General features: G+C 57.0%; 1 protein-coding gene across 4 annotated transcripts; it reads left to right on the top strand.

The window, feature by feature from the left end:
- Positions 1–596: 596 nt before the first annotated feature.
- On the top strand, positions 597–13849 carry GRM2 (glutamate metabotropic receptor 2). 4 transcript variants are annotated; one of them, XM_004034234.5, is made up of 6 exons: positions 597–868; positions 2548–3133; positions 7656–8493; positions 10284–11359; positions 12870–13050; positions 13272–13849. In XM_004034234.5, exons 2-6 carry the CDS (start codon positions 2684–2686, stop codon positions 13343–13345), a joined length of 2619 nt encoding a protein of 872 aa, XP_004034282.1. In that variant the 5' UTR covers positions 597–868; positions 2548–2683; the 3' UTR covers positions 13346–13849. The 4 variants fall into 4 exon arrangements, with proteins under 4 accessions (XP_004034282.1, XP_055238508.1, XP_018880382.1 ...); XM_055382533.2 differs by having other exon boundaries at positions 786–2185; XM_019024837.4 differs by having other exon boundaries at positions 786–1353.
- Positions 13850–14229: the final 380 nt, after the last annotated feature.

Raw genomic sequence — 14229 nt, forward strand, 5'->3', positions numbered from 1 at the left:
CCCTAGGCCCCTCCCCTCCCAGATCCCCCTGCCATCCCTAACACTCCCTCAGGGTTGACCCTAGTACTTGGTTCTGCAGCCCTTCCTGCAGGTTGCTCTCTCCTTGCTTAAATACTCTTTTTACATGGGAGTGGGTGGCAGGTTTAAAGGGCATCTGCAGGAAGGAAGGGGAGGAGGCCCCATTCTCCTCTGACCTCTCCCTTCCCCCAATCTTTTCCTCATAGTGACTCTGGCTCCAGCTCTCAAAAGTGGCTGAGGACACATGCCTCCATCTCAGGCCTGGGATGTGGACCCAGCTGAAATCGCTGAGTGGGGAGAATAGACTCCACCCGTCTCCCACGCGCCCCTTTACCTATCCCCCAGAGGCACCCCTTGCACTAAGGCCAGCTCCTCCACTCTGCAGTAGCACTATGGGCACCTGTCGGGCGCAGTGACCTTCCCCACCCCGTGCCCCGTGGCTTCCCCCCGCCCCCCACCTGTGCTCTCTAGGTGGTAGTCTGACTATGGGGCGGAGTGGGCCACGAAGCACCCGCTCCAGCGCAGAGCGAGAGCGCTCGGGGATTCAGCACCACGAGGCGGACAGCTCCAGGCCCTGAAGTCCCCAGAAAAGCTGGAGCGTGGAGTGTCCAGAGGCAGGCGGAGGCTGGGTTGGGAGCAGGAGACCCGGCGTCTGGAGGAACGGAGGAGGGGCTGGGGGCGGGCCGGGGCCGGGGCCGGGGGCGGGGCGGGGCGGGCCGCGATTGAAAGCGGCGGGGCGAGCGGGCGGGCGGAGAGCGCAGAGCCAGCGAGCGAGCGAGCGAGCGGGAGCCGGAGCCTCGCGCCCCCCGCTCCACTCCGATTCTCTCCGCGCCAGAGCCAGGCGCGCCAGGTAGGGTGAGCCGGTGGTGCCGCTGCCGCTGCCGACCTTTTTGGCCCTTACCTCACGTCCCAGGGTCCTGCGGGCCCTCGAGTTGTGGGGCGCCCGCGCTGCTGTGTCCAGACAGCGTTCCCTGAGAGCTCCGGGAAACGGGAAGACAGCCCCAGGCGTCCCGCCTTTCTTCTCCAGAAAACGCACGCCCCACATCGCGCTCCCCCGTTCCTCCTGCTCCAGCGTCCTCTGGTCCTTCTTTCTGTCTGTGCCTCCGTCTTTGTCTCAACCTCTCAGGCTTGCTCGCTCCCTGCTCAGATTTTGTGGCCCAGGCTCCTGGCTGTCTGACTCCAGGTTTCTGTCCCCTTCCTGCCTCTGAGCTTCCATCTGGGCCTCCCCTCTGGGAGACTTGCGACTTGACCAGTTTTGGCCTCAGCCCCCATCTGGGTCCCTGTCTCCATCTGTGTATGCTGGTCTTCCTCCCTGCTTCTCCTTCGCTTGCCTGGGTAAGCTGCTTCTTTCCTGATCCCCAGAGGAGCCCAGTGCCCCTGCCTTGGGGAGCTGAGGGGGCAAAATGAAGAGGCTCAGCCTCCGTGGCCAGCACATGGGGTCCTTGAGTTAGTTGCTGCCCTTCTTCAAACTCAGTTTCCTTTCCTGTTCTGAGGAAAGAGGTATGTCCCTCTCCCAGCCTTTCCAAGCCTGTGTGATTGTGAGAGCCTTTGTGGGGTGTGTGTTTGGGAAGGCAACTGGGGTACAAATGATTGGACGCAGTGGGGAAGAGACAGGGAGGGGGTCTCAGAGGGCCATGGCCAGGGTGGGCAGGGCCCTGAAGCTGAGGATGGGGAGATTGGAAATGGTGACTTTCTCTGCTGGGTCGAGAGTGAAGAGAAAACAGAGGCACAAAGTCTCAAGCAGCGTTCTACATAGAGCTAGAGAGTCCCGCACTCTCACCCTTAGCACTGTTTGGAGACTCTAGCCCCCAACCCTGACACACACATACGTGAACATCTGCTTGCCCTGTTGACTTAGGACCTTGAGCCACTTGGGTACCCTCCCTGAGGCCAGCCATTCCACCTTGCTGTCTCATTCCCAGGGCTTAGTGTCTCTATTCTTTCCTCAGTCAGGAAACTGTGGGGATGGCTTTTTAAGAACCAAAGGTTAGAACCCTTGGGTGTTCACATGGGCTCCAGTCTCCCCACGGGTTGGAGACTGTCCCTTAGAGACGCTTCCCTTCCTCTTCCCTGGTGGGTCCTCAGACAGCAGTTCCTTCTCTCTGGAAATCCAAGGCTCAGGATGGGGACCTCTGAGTTTGTGACTGTGACATAGTCTGTTCCAAAGGTATTGACCTCGGGGTCCTGGGAGGTTTGTGCTGTTCTTGGACACCCTTTGAATTACAGAGGGGTCAGCATTGGCTGGGGTCTCCTGTCCTCTGCCTGGGACTTCACTGCTTGCATCTCTCCCCACTGCTGAGTTTGGTAGGGGAATAGGGCCCATCTCTCACCGAGCTGAGGCCAGGGCTGAGAGACAGGTCCGGGGGAGTCCCAGGAGCTTCTCAACCTATTTAATGACACCATCCTGTCCCTCCCTGGCTTTTGAGTACCTAGGAAAGGGGCTTGTGGGGAGGCAGAGTCAGAAGGGGGCAGCTGCTCTCAGGTTCCACTTTTCCTGGTCTGTTTTTCTGTCTTTCTATCTCTCTGCAGGAGCTGGGTCCCTTCGCATCTCTCTTCTTGTCTGTCCTTTCCTGGTCTCTGTTTCCTCCTCTCTTTGCCTTCGCTGCTTCTAATCTCATCCCCTGGAGACCCAGGTCTGCAGGACCCATCCATCCCCTTTGGGGCCATGGGATCGCTGCTTGGGCTCCTGGCACTGCTGCTGCTGTGGGGTGCTGTGGCTGAGGGCCCAGCCAAGAAGGTGCTGACCCTGGAGGGAGACTTGGTGCTGGGTGGGCTGTTCCCAGTGCACCAGAAGGGCGGCCCAGCAGAGGACTGTGGTCCTGTCAATGAGCACCGTGGCATCCAGCGCCTGGAGGCCATGCTTTTTGCACTGGACCGCATCAACCGTGACCCGCACCTGCTGCCTGGCGTGCGCCTGGGTGCGCACATCCTCGACAGCTGCTCCAAGGACACACATGCGCTGGAGCAGGCACTGGACTTTGTGCGTGCCTCACTCAGCCGTGGTGCTGATGGCTCACGCCACATCTGCCCTGACGGCTCTTATGCGACCCATGGTGATGCTCCCACTGCCATCACTGGTGTTATTGGCGGTTCCTACAGTGATGTCTCCATCCAGGTACGTGGAAGCCACCCAAATGGGGGCTAGGGAGGGAGGCCGGAGGTGGTGACCCAGAATTCCTGCTGAAAAGGGGCTCATGGGCTGCTGTGAATTGGAAGGGAAACTAGAAGCTTCCTTGCTACAGTAGCTTTTACAGAAGCTAAGAAAGTGCCCTGGTCACATAATGGTGGTCGATTTTTAGAGACTGTGCAAGAGAACATCTTACTCCCATTACTCCCACCACACACACACACCCTCACACACACACACACCCCACACACCCTCACACACACACACACCCACACAGCCCCCACACACACACCCACACACACCCCCACACACACCCCACGCACCCCCCACACAACCCCCCCACACACCCCACACACACCCACACCCCTACACACACCCACATAACCCCCCACACACCCATACACCCCCCACACCCACACCCCCCACACACCCACACCCCTACACACACACCCATACACGCCCCACACACCCACACCCCACACACACACACCCCTACACACACCCACATACCCCACACACCCATACACCCCACACACACCCATACACCCACACCCCCATACACCCCCACACACCCCACACGCACACCCTCACACGCACATCCCACGCACACCCTCACACACACATTCCACACACCCACCCCCACACACCCTCACACACACCCCACACACACCCACACCCCCCCACACCCACACACACCCCCCCACACCCACACACACCCCCACACCCCCACAGACACCCATACACCCCCACAGACACCCACACCCCCACACACCCACACCCCTACACAAAGCCACACACACCCATACACGTTCCACACACACCCACACCGTGCTCACACACCCCTACACACACCCACACACCCCCACACACCCACACCCCCACACACCCACATACCCCACATGCACACCCTCACACACACATCCCACACACACCCACCCCCACACGCACACCCTCACACACACCCCACACACACCCACACACCCCCCATACCCCCCACACCCCCCCACACACACCCATACACCCCCCCACACCCACACCCCTACACACACCCACTCCTATACCCACCCACACCCCACACATACCCATACACTCCCCACACACCCACATCCACATGCCCACACACCTTCACACACCCCCCCACACCCACCCCCACACACCCCACACTCACACCCCCCACACACCCACACACCCCCACACACACCCCACACACCCCCACACCCCCACACACCCCACACACATACACAGACCCCCCACACACCCACACAAACCCCCACCCACACACCCCACACACACCCACACACCCCCCACACCCACCCACACCCACCCCCACACTCCCCCACACACACCCACACACCCCCGCACAAACCCCCCCCACAAACCCCCTGCACACACCCACACACACCCCCCACACACTCCCCACACACACTCACACCCCCACACACCCACACCCACCCCCCATACACCCCCACACACCCCACACACACCACACACACCCACACACCCAGACACCCCCACACACCCACCCACACACACCCCACACACCCACACACGCACCCAGACACCCCCACACACACACCCACACATCCCCCACACACACCCCACACACAGCCACACCCAAACACACCCACACACACAACCTGACACACCCACACACACCCCGACACACACCCACACACACCCACACACACGCACCCCACACACCCACACACACACCACACACACACACCGCCACACCCACACACACACCCAGACACACACACCCTCACACACACACACACACCCTCACCCTTGATGTTAACCCTCAGGGGCTTAATAGTCAGGTCTCCCACTTACTAACTGCATGACCCTGGCACGTTATTTCTCTTTTCTGTGTCACAGCTTCTTCCTTATAAAGTTGGATTCACAACACTTTTTTTTTTTTTCTTTTTTGAGACAGGATATTGCTCTGTCTCCCAGGCTGGAGTGCAGTGGTGAGATCTCAGCCCACTGCAATCTCTGCCTCCCGGGTTTAAGTGATTCTCCTGCCTCAGCCTCCCAAGTAGCTGGGATTACAGACGCCCGCCACCATGCCCGGCTAATTTTTGTATTTTTAGTAGAGACGAGCCTGACCTCACCACGTTGGTCAGGCTGGTCTCAAACTCCCGACTTCAGGTGATCCGCCCGCCTCGGCCTCCCAAAGTGCTGGGATTATAGGCGTGAGCCACTGTGCCCGGCCCACAGCACTTTCTACTTTGAGGTTTGCCATGGAAATTTAATGAGTTGATAGATGCATAGTATGTATCAGGGGCCCGGCAAGTCATAAGGGCACCGTTGATATTAGCTGCTATTATTTTTAACCCATTTTATACATGAGGAAACGAAGGCTCAGAGAGAGGTGGGCCACATTCAAGGCAGTGGTGGAGGGGAACTGTGAAATCGGCTCTCGGCCAAGGGGCTCCTGACTTGTCAGATCATCTCTGCCTGGATTGGAGAGGGGTGGCCAGATAGAAGCCAGGAGTGGCCAGAGGAGAGAATCAGGGTAGGGGAGTCAGAAGGAAGATAAACAGAATGTGTGTCGGGAGAGGGCACCAGAGAGTCTTCGGGGGCACAGGATTTGAGGGGGTGGGAAGGGTGGGGAGGCAGCTCCCCTGCCCTCAGCCTCCTACTCTCCCACAGGGACCAGCAGAGGGTGCCCTGTGGCTCAGCTTCAGCAGAGGCTGCTGGCCCTGCTGACACCCCTCTGCTGCTGCCAGGGCTGTGCCCAGCTGCGATCCTCCCGTCTCTGACTGGGTCCTACCTCTCACCCAGATTCCCGCTTGCCAAGTGCCCAGCACAGGCTGCTGGAAGATGCGGCTGGAGCTAGGATGAGGGCTGGGGGACATAAGGTAGGCCTTGGCTTGGCCTCAGCTTCCTTTAGGAGAGTGACTGAGGGCATTGCCGAGATGGAGAGGGCCAGGCCCCCTGTCCTGGAACAGTTGTTCAGGAGAAATGGAGCAGAAGCAGAAATCAGAGAACCCTGGAGTCAGCTACTGGCCTGATGTCGGGGAGGCCTGGCCACTCCATCCACTGCTGGGAGTGGATTATCTGTCCTGCTAATCCCAGACACTGGAGGTGGCTAGGCAGCTGTCATGCTAGTTTTAGTCACTGGAGGTGGCTAGGCAGCTGTCCTGCTAGTCCCAGTCACTGGAGGTGGCTAGGCAGCTGTCCTGCTAGTCCCAGTCACTGGAGATGGCTAGGCAGCTGTCCTGCTAGTCCCAGTCACTGGAGGTGGCTAGGCAGCTGTCCTGCTAGTCCCAGTCACTGGAGGTGGCTAGGCAGCAGCCTGGGAAGATGTGGCTGTGCTAGCATCTATTTCTGCAGCCCCGGGTTGGGGCAGGGATGAGTGGGCGGCCTCCTACCTGCTGCTGTCTTCCAGGGCCTCTGCTGATGTTTTCTCCACAGTCCTCCTTAGGGCCCATGCATTTATCTCCAGAAGTCCAGTTACCTCCTTGCCATCCCAAGCTGCCTGCCTCCTGGATCAGGGCCCACGCCTCAGCAGTGGTCTGCTTCTCCCTGGTCCTGATCAACACGAGGCTAGCCTGTCATCCGTAGGCTGCACCTGCCTGTTAATATTCCCCCTCATGGCTGCTCCTTCTCTGTTGCCCATGTCCCTATCATTTTCCCTTTGCCAGGCACTGTGGCCTCCCATGCATTATCGTTTTTATCCTCTCAGCAGCCTTGTAGGGCAGGTATGTGAAACTGAGGCTCAGGGAGATTTGCCAACTCCAGGGGCCCAAAGGTAAAATGTGTGGGAGGGGAGGAGACATTGAGCCCTAGACTGTCAGAGCCATAGCCTGTATCCAGTTGCAACACAAGACTCACCCCTCTGCTGTAGAATCTGGGCCATGCTCTGCTTTCACGTACCCACCCTCTACCTGGCCCTTGGCCGGATCCCACTCCTGTGGGACCTGAGGGTGGGAGATGGGGTGCCAGGCAGCCAGTGGTAGAACATTTAAGACTCAGGCGTTCAATGGAGACCAAGCCTTGGCCTATTAGGGCCACAGGACCCTGGGATCTGTGTCTTTCTTCCTAGGGGAAACTTTTCCTTCTTTCTGTATCATTCCATCAGATTGATTCAGGGGAAGGGCCACCTACCCTCAAATAAGTAGAGAGCCGAAGAGCCCTGAGTAGTCAGATGCCATCTCATGCCTCCCTCTGCCCCAGTGTAGCCAGGTGCCAACCTCCCTCCACCCAGGCCTTCCTTGGCCCCCCTGCCATGTGTCTTAAAGGAGATGGCAGAGGGGATCAGGTGTGGCTCATGACCCTGGTGTCTCCGCCCTGGGTCTTCTCTCTCTCAGCCCTTGGAAAGAGATAAAAAAACTCCCTACCCCAGAGGGAAGACTGTCAAGTCAGGATGCAGGGCTTTAGAGAGGGAGCCTTTAGGCCTGACCTTGTGGACACTTGACACCAAGACCTGCTAGCTGTGGGGGATGCACCTGTCTCTAGTGTTTGATCTGACCACTGATCTTTGCCTTCTCTACTCCTCCCCCAGGTGGCCAACCTCTTGCGGCTATTTCAGATCCCACAGATCAGCTATGCCTCTACCAGTGCCAAGCTGAGTGACAAGTCCCGCTATGACTACTTTGCCCGCACAGTGCCTCCTGACTTCTTCCAAGCCAAGGCCATGGCTGAGATTCTCCGCTTCTTCAACTGGACCTATGTGTCCACTGTGGCGTCTGAGGGCGACTATGGCGAGACAGGCATTGAGGCCTTTGAGCTAGAGGCTCGTGCCCGCAACATCTGTGTGGCCACCTCGGAGAAAGTGGGCCGTGCCATGAGCCGCGCGGCCTTTGAGGGTGTGGTGCGAGCCCTGCTGCAGAAGCCCAGTGCCCGCGTGGCTGTCCTGTTCACCCGTTCTGAGGATGCCCGGGAGCTGCTTGCTGCCAGCCAGCGCCTCAATGCCAGCTTCACCTGGGTGGCCAGTGATGGCTGGGGGGCCCTGGAGAGTGTGGTGGCAGGGAGTGAGGGGGCTGCTGAGGGTGCTATCACCATCGAGCTGGCCTCCTACCCCATCAGTGACTTTGCCTCCTACTTCCAGAGCCTGGACCCTTGGAACAACAGCCGGAACCCCTGGTTCCGTGAATTCTGGGAGCAGAGGTTCCGCTGCAGCTTCCGGCAGCGAGACTGCGCAGCCCACTCTCTCCGGGCCATGCCCTTTGAGCAGGAGTCCAAGATCATGTTTGTGGTCAATGCAGTGTACGCCATGGCCCATGCGCTCCACAACATGCACCGTGCCCTCTGCCCCAACACCACCCGGCTCTGTGACGCGATGCGGCCAGTTAACGGGCGCCGCCTCTACAAGGACTTTGTGCTCAACGTCAAGTTTGATGGTAATGGTGTTGGCCAGTGTCCATTGGCCTGCTGGCTGTCAGAGGATGAGGGGAAGCAGAACTTCATCTTCCATTCCTTTGCTAAGGAAACAGTAGAGTGAAAGTAAAGTACTCACCTGGGGTGGCGTCAGAGCAAGGGCAAGGAGGCTAGGCAGAGAGGACTCCAACTGAAGCCACGGCTAAGGTTCCACTTTCTTCCAGAGAGTAGACCTCTGGCCTGGTCCCGCCATTTTGAGGGTCTCTGGCTCCTCCTTGGGCCTTGCCCACTGTCTTCTGTCTCCTTATCTTGCCAAAGGTGGAGACCAGGAGACCTCAAGCCCATTCTCAGGCAGCACCAAGAGTTAGAATCAGTCTGGCTTGAGGGTGAGCCTCAGGATGACGCTCTATATTCACGGAAAATGTCTTTCTTTCTTTTTTTTTTTTTTTTTTCTTTCTTTCTTTCTTTCTTTCTTTCTTTCTTTCTTTCTTTCTTTCTTTCTTTCCTTCTTTCTTTCTTTCTTTCTTAGATGGGGTCTCACTATATTTTGCAGGCTGGAGTGCAGTGGTTATTCACAGGCACAATACAGCCTCCAACTCCTGGGCTCAAGCGATCCTTCTGCCTCAGTCTCCAGAGTAGCTAGGATGACAGGCATGTGGCACTGCGCCTAGCTTCAGGGAAAATTTCTATTCCTAATCTTGATTTTCCACTCAAGGTGACCTGAAAGTCTCCTGAAATCAAAAGTTATTTTAATAAGAGTGCCAGCTTTAAGAGAAATGACTGCTGCAGATCATCACTATGCTTCAGGAAGAATCACCGTGGGAACAGTGGGAGACAAAGCTTGGAAGCCCTGGCCCAGGGTTAAGATGAAGAGTAATTCCAATAGAACTGACATTCAGAGTTAGCTACAATCAGCGTAGGGGTTAGGGTTAGAATCTGGGGTCCAATTTGGTTGATGTTAGAGCAAGGCTAAATTCAGCATGTTTGGCTTGGGTGGAATTTATGGTAGGGCTAGAGTTGGATTTTGAGAACTTTTAGGCTGAGTAGAAAGAGTAGGTGCTTGAGGGGACCTGGGTTTGAATCTAGGCTGCACTATTCACTCATGGGGCCTTAAGCATGTCTTCTGCTTTCTTGAATCCTGATTTCTCACTGGGGCCAGGGATGGCTGTAAATCCTGGCTAGAGCCTGGCTGGGAGATGTGAGGTTTACAGGGGATGAAGTGGGGGTGGAGAGAGGAAGTGATTTTCCAGCCACTGACCACATTCTGGTGAATGGCAGTGGTTGCAGGTGACCACTGAGGTTGGGATTCAGTTTGCACCAGGATGACTGTTAGGACTAGGGGTGCTGGAGCTGGGGTTGTTGTTAGGATTAGTGGGGACAGGATTGGAGCCGAGACTGGGTTTAGCCTTAGCACTGAGTTTGGGGAGAGGGCTGTAGTGTATGTTTCGATGAAGTTGGGATTTGGAGCCTGGGTTGAAAAGTGTTGGATAGTACTAAAGTTGAATTTGGGGAGTCATGGTTGGGGATTGATGTGGGCATTAGGTTTTTGGAGATGTCTGGGCTTTAAGGCTGGGATTACATTTGGCATTTAGGGTTGGGGTTTGATGTTGGAGTTTAGGAGTAAGACTTTGTTGTCATCTCTCATTTAGAAAAATGATTGGGGTCAAGGCAGGATTTAGTATTGGGTTAAGGATTGGAAGGGCTAATGGTGGTCTTAGCTCTGGCATTTGGGTTCCATGTTAGGGTGAATGTTGAGGTCACATCAGGGTAACACACTAGTCCAACCTTCTCTTCCTTCCCTCCCCCATCCTAGCCCCCTTTCGCCCAGCTGACACCCACAATGAGGTCCGCTTTGACCGCTTTGGTGATGGTATTGGCCGCTACAACATCTTCACCTATCTGCGTGCAGGCAGTGGGCGCTATCGCTACCAGAAGGTGGGCTACTGGGCAGAAGGCTTGACTCTGGACACCAGCCTCATCCCATGGGCCTTACCCTCAGCCGGCCCCCTGCCCGCCTCTCGCTGCAGTGAGCCCTGCCTCCAGAATGAGGTGAAGAGTGTGCAGCCGGGCGAGGTCTGCTGCTGGCTCTGCATTCCATGCCAGCCCTATGAGTACCGATTGGACGAATTCACTTGCGCTGATTGTGGCCTGGGCTACTGGCCCAATGCCAGCCTGACTGGCTGCTTCGAACTGCCCCAGGAGTACATCCGCTGGGGCGATGCCTGGGCTGTGGGACCTGTCACCATCGCCTGCCTGGGTGCCCTGGCCACCCTCTTTGTGCTGGGTGTCTTTGTGCGGCACAATGCCACACCAGTGGTCAAGGCCTCGGGTCGGGAGCTCTGCTACATCCTGCTGGGTGGTGTCTTCCTCTGCTACTGCATGACCTTCATCTTCATTGCCAAGCCATCCACGGCAGTGTGCACCTTACGGCGTCTTGGTTTGGGCACTGCCTTCTCTGTCTGCTACTCAGCCCTGCTCACCAAGACCAACCGCATTGCACGCATCTTCGGTGGGGCCCGGGAGGGTGCCCAGCGGCCACGCTTCATCAGTCCTGCCTCACAGGTGGCCATCTGCCTGGCACTTATCTCGGGCCAGCTGCTCATTGTGGTCGCCTGGCTGGTGGTGGAGGCACCAGGCACAGGCAAGGAGACAGCCCCCGAACGGCGGGAGGTGGTGACACTGCGCTGCAACCACCGCGATGCAAGTATGTTGGGCTCACTGGCCTACAATGTGCTCCTCATCGCGCTCTGCACGCTTTATGCCTTCAAGACTCGCAAGTGCCCCGAAAACTTCAACGAGGCCAAGTTCATTGGCTTCACCATGTACACCACCTGCATCATCTGGCTGGCATTCCTACCCATCTTCTATGTCACCTCCAGTGACTACCGGGTAAGCTACCTGCCACAGAGGTCGGGGGAGATGGGACACCAGACCCTCTGTTTCCTGGTATCTTATTTAATCTACTGGTAGCTCTGGGGCTCCAAGAGGATAATGCCCACTCAGGGGACCACAGCTTGTGTGGATCCCAAGGGGAAGGTGGGGGGGCTGAATAGGACCTAGGGAAATGGCCAGGGAGGTGGGGAACTCGAGTTAGAGAGAGCTGACATTTCAGGACTTGAATGTCATCCCCTATCCTGGAAGGTGATGGGGGTGCAGAAATATGTTCAAATGGACAAGGTTCTGCCCTGCTCCACTGAGGGGTCATCTGCAGAAGGGGTTGAGAGATGAAGCCAGGGAAGGCAGGAAAGATGAAGCAAGGTGGGTAGGGGAGGAGATCCAGGGTATAGAGTTCAGAAAAGCTAAAGCAGGTGAAAATTGTTCCCCAGTTGGTGGCTTCTGAGCAAATTTGGTTCCAACTGGCACTGTGTCTCAATGGGTCTCCCCAGCTCCAAGGGGCAATGGCTGCTTCAGATAGGGTGGTCAGGGAAGCCCTCTCTGAGGAGGTGACAGATGAGCTATGTTCTGAGTAAGAAGATCATCTTGGTTAATCTTCATGACTTGAGTAAGCTCCATGGCTCTCCCGTTTTACAAATGAAGAAACAGAGACTCAGGGAGGTTCAATCCCTTGCCCAAGGTCACTCAACTTGGGAGTGCAGAGCAGGGTCTGAACTGCAGAAAAATTGAGGCGAAAGCCCTGGCAAAGGCCCCTTCCCCAGGACAGAGGTGTGGTGGCATAGTGCTGGGGGCCAGGGACCGCTGGGCTTGGCTGCTCTGCTTGCACCTGCTGGGCCACCTGCTTGGGTGGTAGACGCCAGGGCTGGGGAGGGATTCTGCTCTGACTCAGCCTGCATTTGCATATGATTTGCATTTGCATGCCAATCACAGGCAGCTAAGGACTCACCTGAGACACACACCGTACCCACACATGCATGCACACACACACACACACACACACACTTGTACACACAGACATAGCCGCATGCATGCATGCACACACACATATCCCACATACACACACTCGCTGGCGCACACACATATATCTTCCTGACAACAAATGAATCCATACCCATGCACCCTACACTCACGCACACATACACTCACGCAGACACCTGCAGAAATTCACCACCCCACATACATGCACTTACACAGATATACACACACACCTACATGCACGCACTCCATTCCTGCAGCCCCCAGATGCACACACCCCTGTGTATACATGCCCCCCTGCATGTTCTCCCCTTCAGCTGGAACTCTTGTCACCCTGGGAAAATGGTCTGGGTCTGATGCTGGGACTGTGCCCAATTTTCCTAGCAATGCTCTGGGACCCGGCAAATGGACCACAGCCTAGTGTTGGATGCTTAGTCTCGCCCACTCCCTCCCCCACAGATCAGGCAGGGGGTCCTGCGGTCAGGCCCGGGTCTTGACCTGCACCTGTTCACCCACTCACCCACCGCAGGTACAGACCACCACCATGTGCGTGTCAGTCAGCCTCAGCGGCTCCGTGGTGCTTGGCTGCCTCTTTGCGCCCAAGCTGCACATCATCCTCTTCCAGCCGCAGAAGAACGTGGTTAGCCACCGGGCACCCACCAGCCGCTTTGGCAGTGCTGCTGCCAGGGCCAGCTCCAGCCTTGGCCAAGGTCAGTGTCCTAAGCAGCCCTCTCTGCCTGTTCCCCTCTCCCTGTCCAGCTCCTTGGGTTGCTGAGATCTCTTGTCTGGGGGTGAGGTGCCCCCCAAATGACACTGGCAGGAGAGGACAGGAGAGGGGAGGGGAGGCTTCCCTCACAGCCCTGCTTCCCCACTGCCTGCCCTCCATGGAGGACCTCGGGATTGGCCCCAACCTCTGGCTTCCTTTTCTTAGGGTCTGGCTCCCAGTTTGTCCCCACTGTTTGCAATGGCCGTGAGGTGGTGGACTCGACGACGTCATCGCTTTGAAGACCCCATACTCCCGCCCTGACACAGCTGCTCCTGGGAACCTAGTGCAGACCCACGTCCAGGGCCAGGAGGAAGTTGACTGGAGCACTGCAATAATTTATTACCCACCCTATGTCTGCCCCCAAAGTCACTTACCCACCTCCTTACCCCAACTCTTCAGACTCAGAAGTCAGGAGCCTTGGCCAGGAGCCTCTGCAGTGGCCACTAACTGCCCTTGTAGCTGTGTTTCCTCCTGGCCAGGCCCAGGGCTCAGAGAGGAGCAAGCCAGGGTTCACTCTGCCCTGGACCGGGGTGGCTGAGGACGGCAGGCCCCAGTCCTAACCAGCAAAGGTGCTTCCAGCCCAGCCCCTCCCCCCAACTAGGGCCTTTTTTATTTTTTATATAAGTTACTCTGGGATGGGGAGGGTGGTTATTGTGGGGGCTGCCCCTCCCCCTGCACAGTAGTTTGTCCTGTGGTTTATTTTGTATTACCTGTAAATAAAGTGGCTTTATTTTAAAAAATCACTCTTTGCCTTTGACCCAGCAAGGCCCCTCACGCCCTCCACAGCCTCCCAGCCATCATTCCGCTGGCGTTTAAATATCGACTCTGCTCTGTGCCTGATGTTAGGACCTGTCTGCCACCCAGACAGACCCAGCCCTGCCTGGTGGGGAGATGGAAAATGAATGAGCCATCCTCCCTTAAAAGGAGCCACTGCAGACTGGCTCAGGCATCCTGGGGTCGGGTGGGGGCTTTAAATGGATAGAGATGAATGAACAGGCTCATCTGGCAGTCCAGGGGTTTCCCTGGGGTCCCGGCCCCCAGGATGGTGTGGGTGATGGAGCAGGAGTGACCTCCGGGAATGGTGGGCTTTCCCACAGCTGGCCAGCCTGGCACTGGATCCTCC

Source organism: Gorilla gorilla, chromosome 2, assembly GCF_029281585.2.
Source record: "Gorilla gorilla gorilla isolate KB3781 chromosome 2, NHGRI_mGorGor1-v2.1_pri, whole genome shotgun sequence".
Taxonomy (NCBI): domain Eukaryota; kingdom Metazoa; phylum Chordata; class Mammalia; order Primates; family Hominidae; genus Gorilla; species Gorilla gorilla.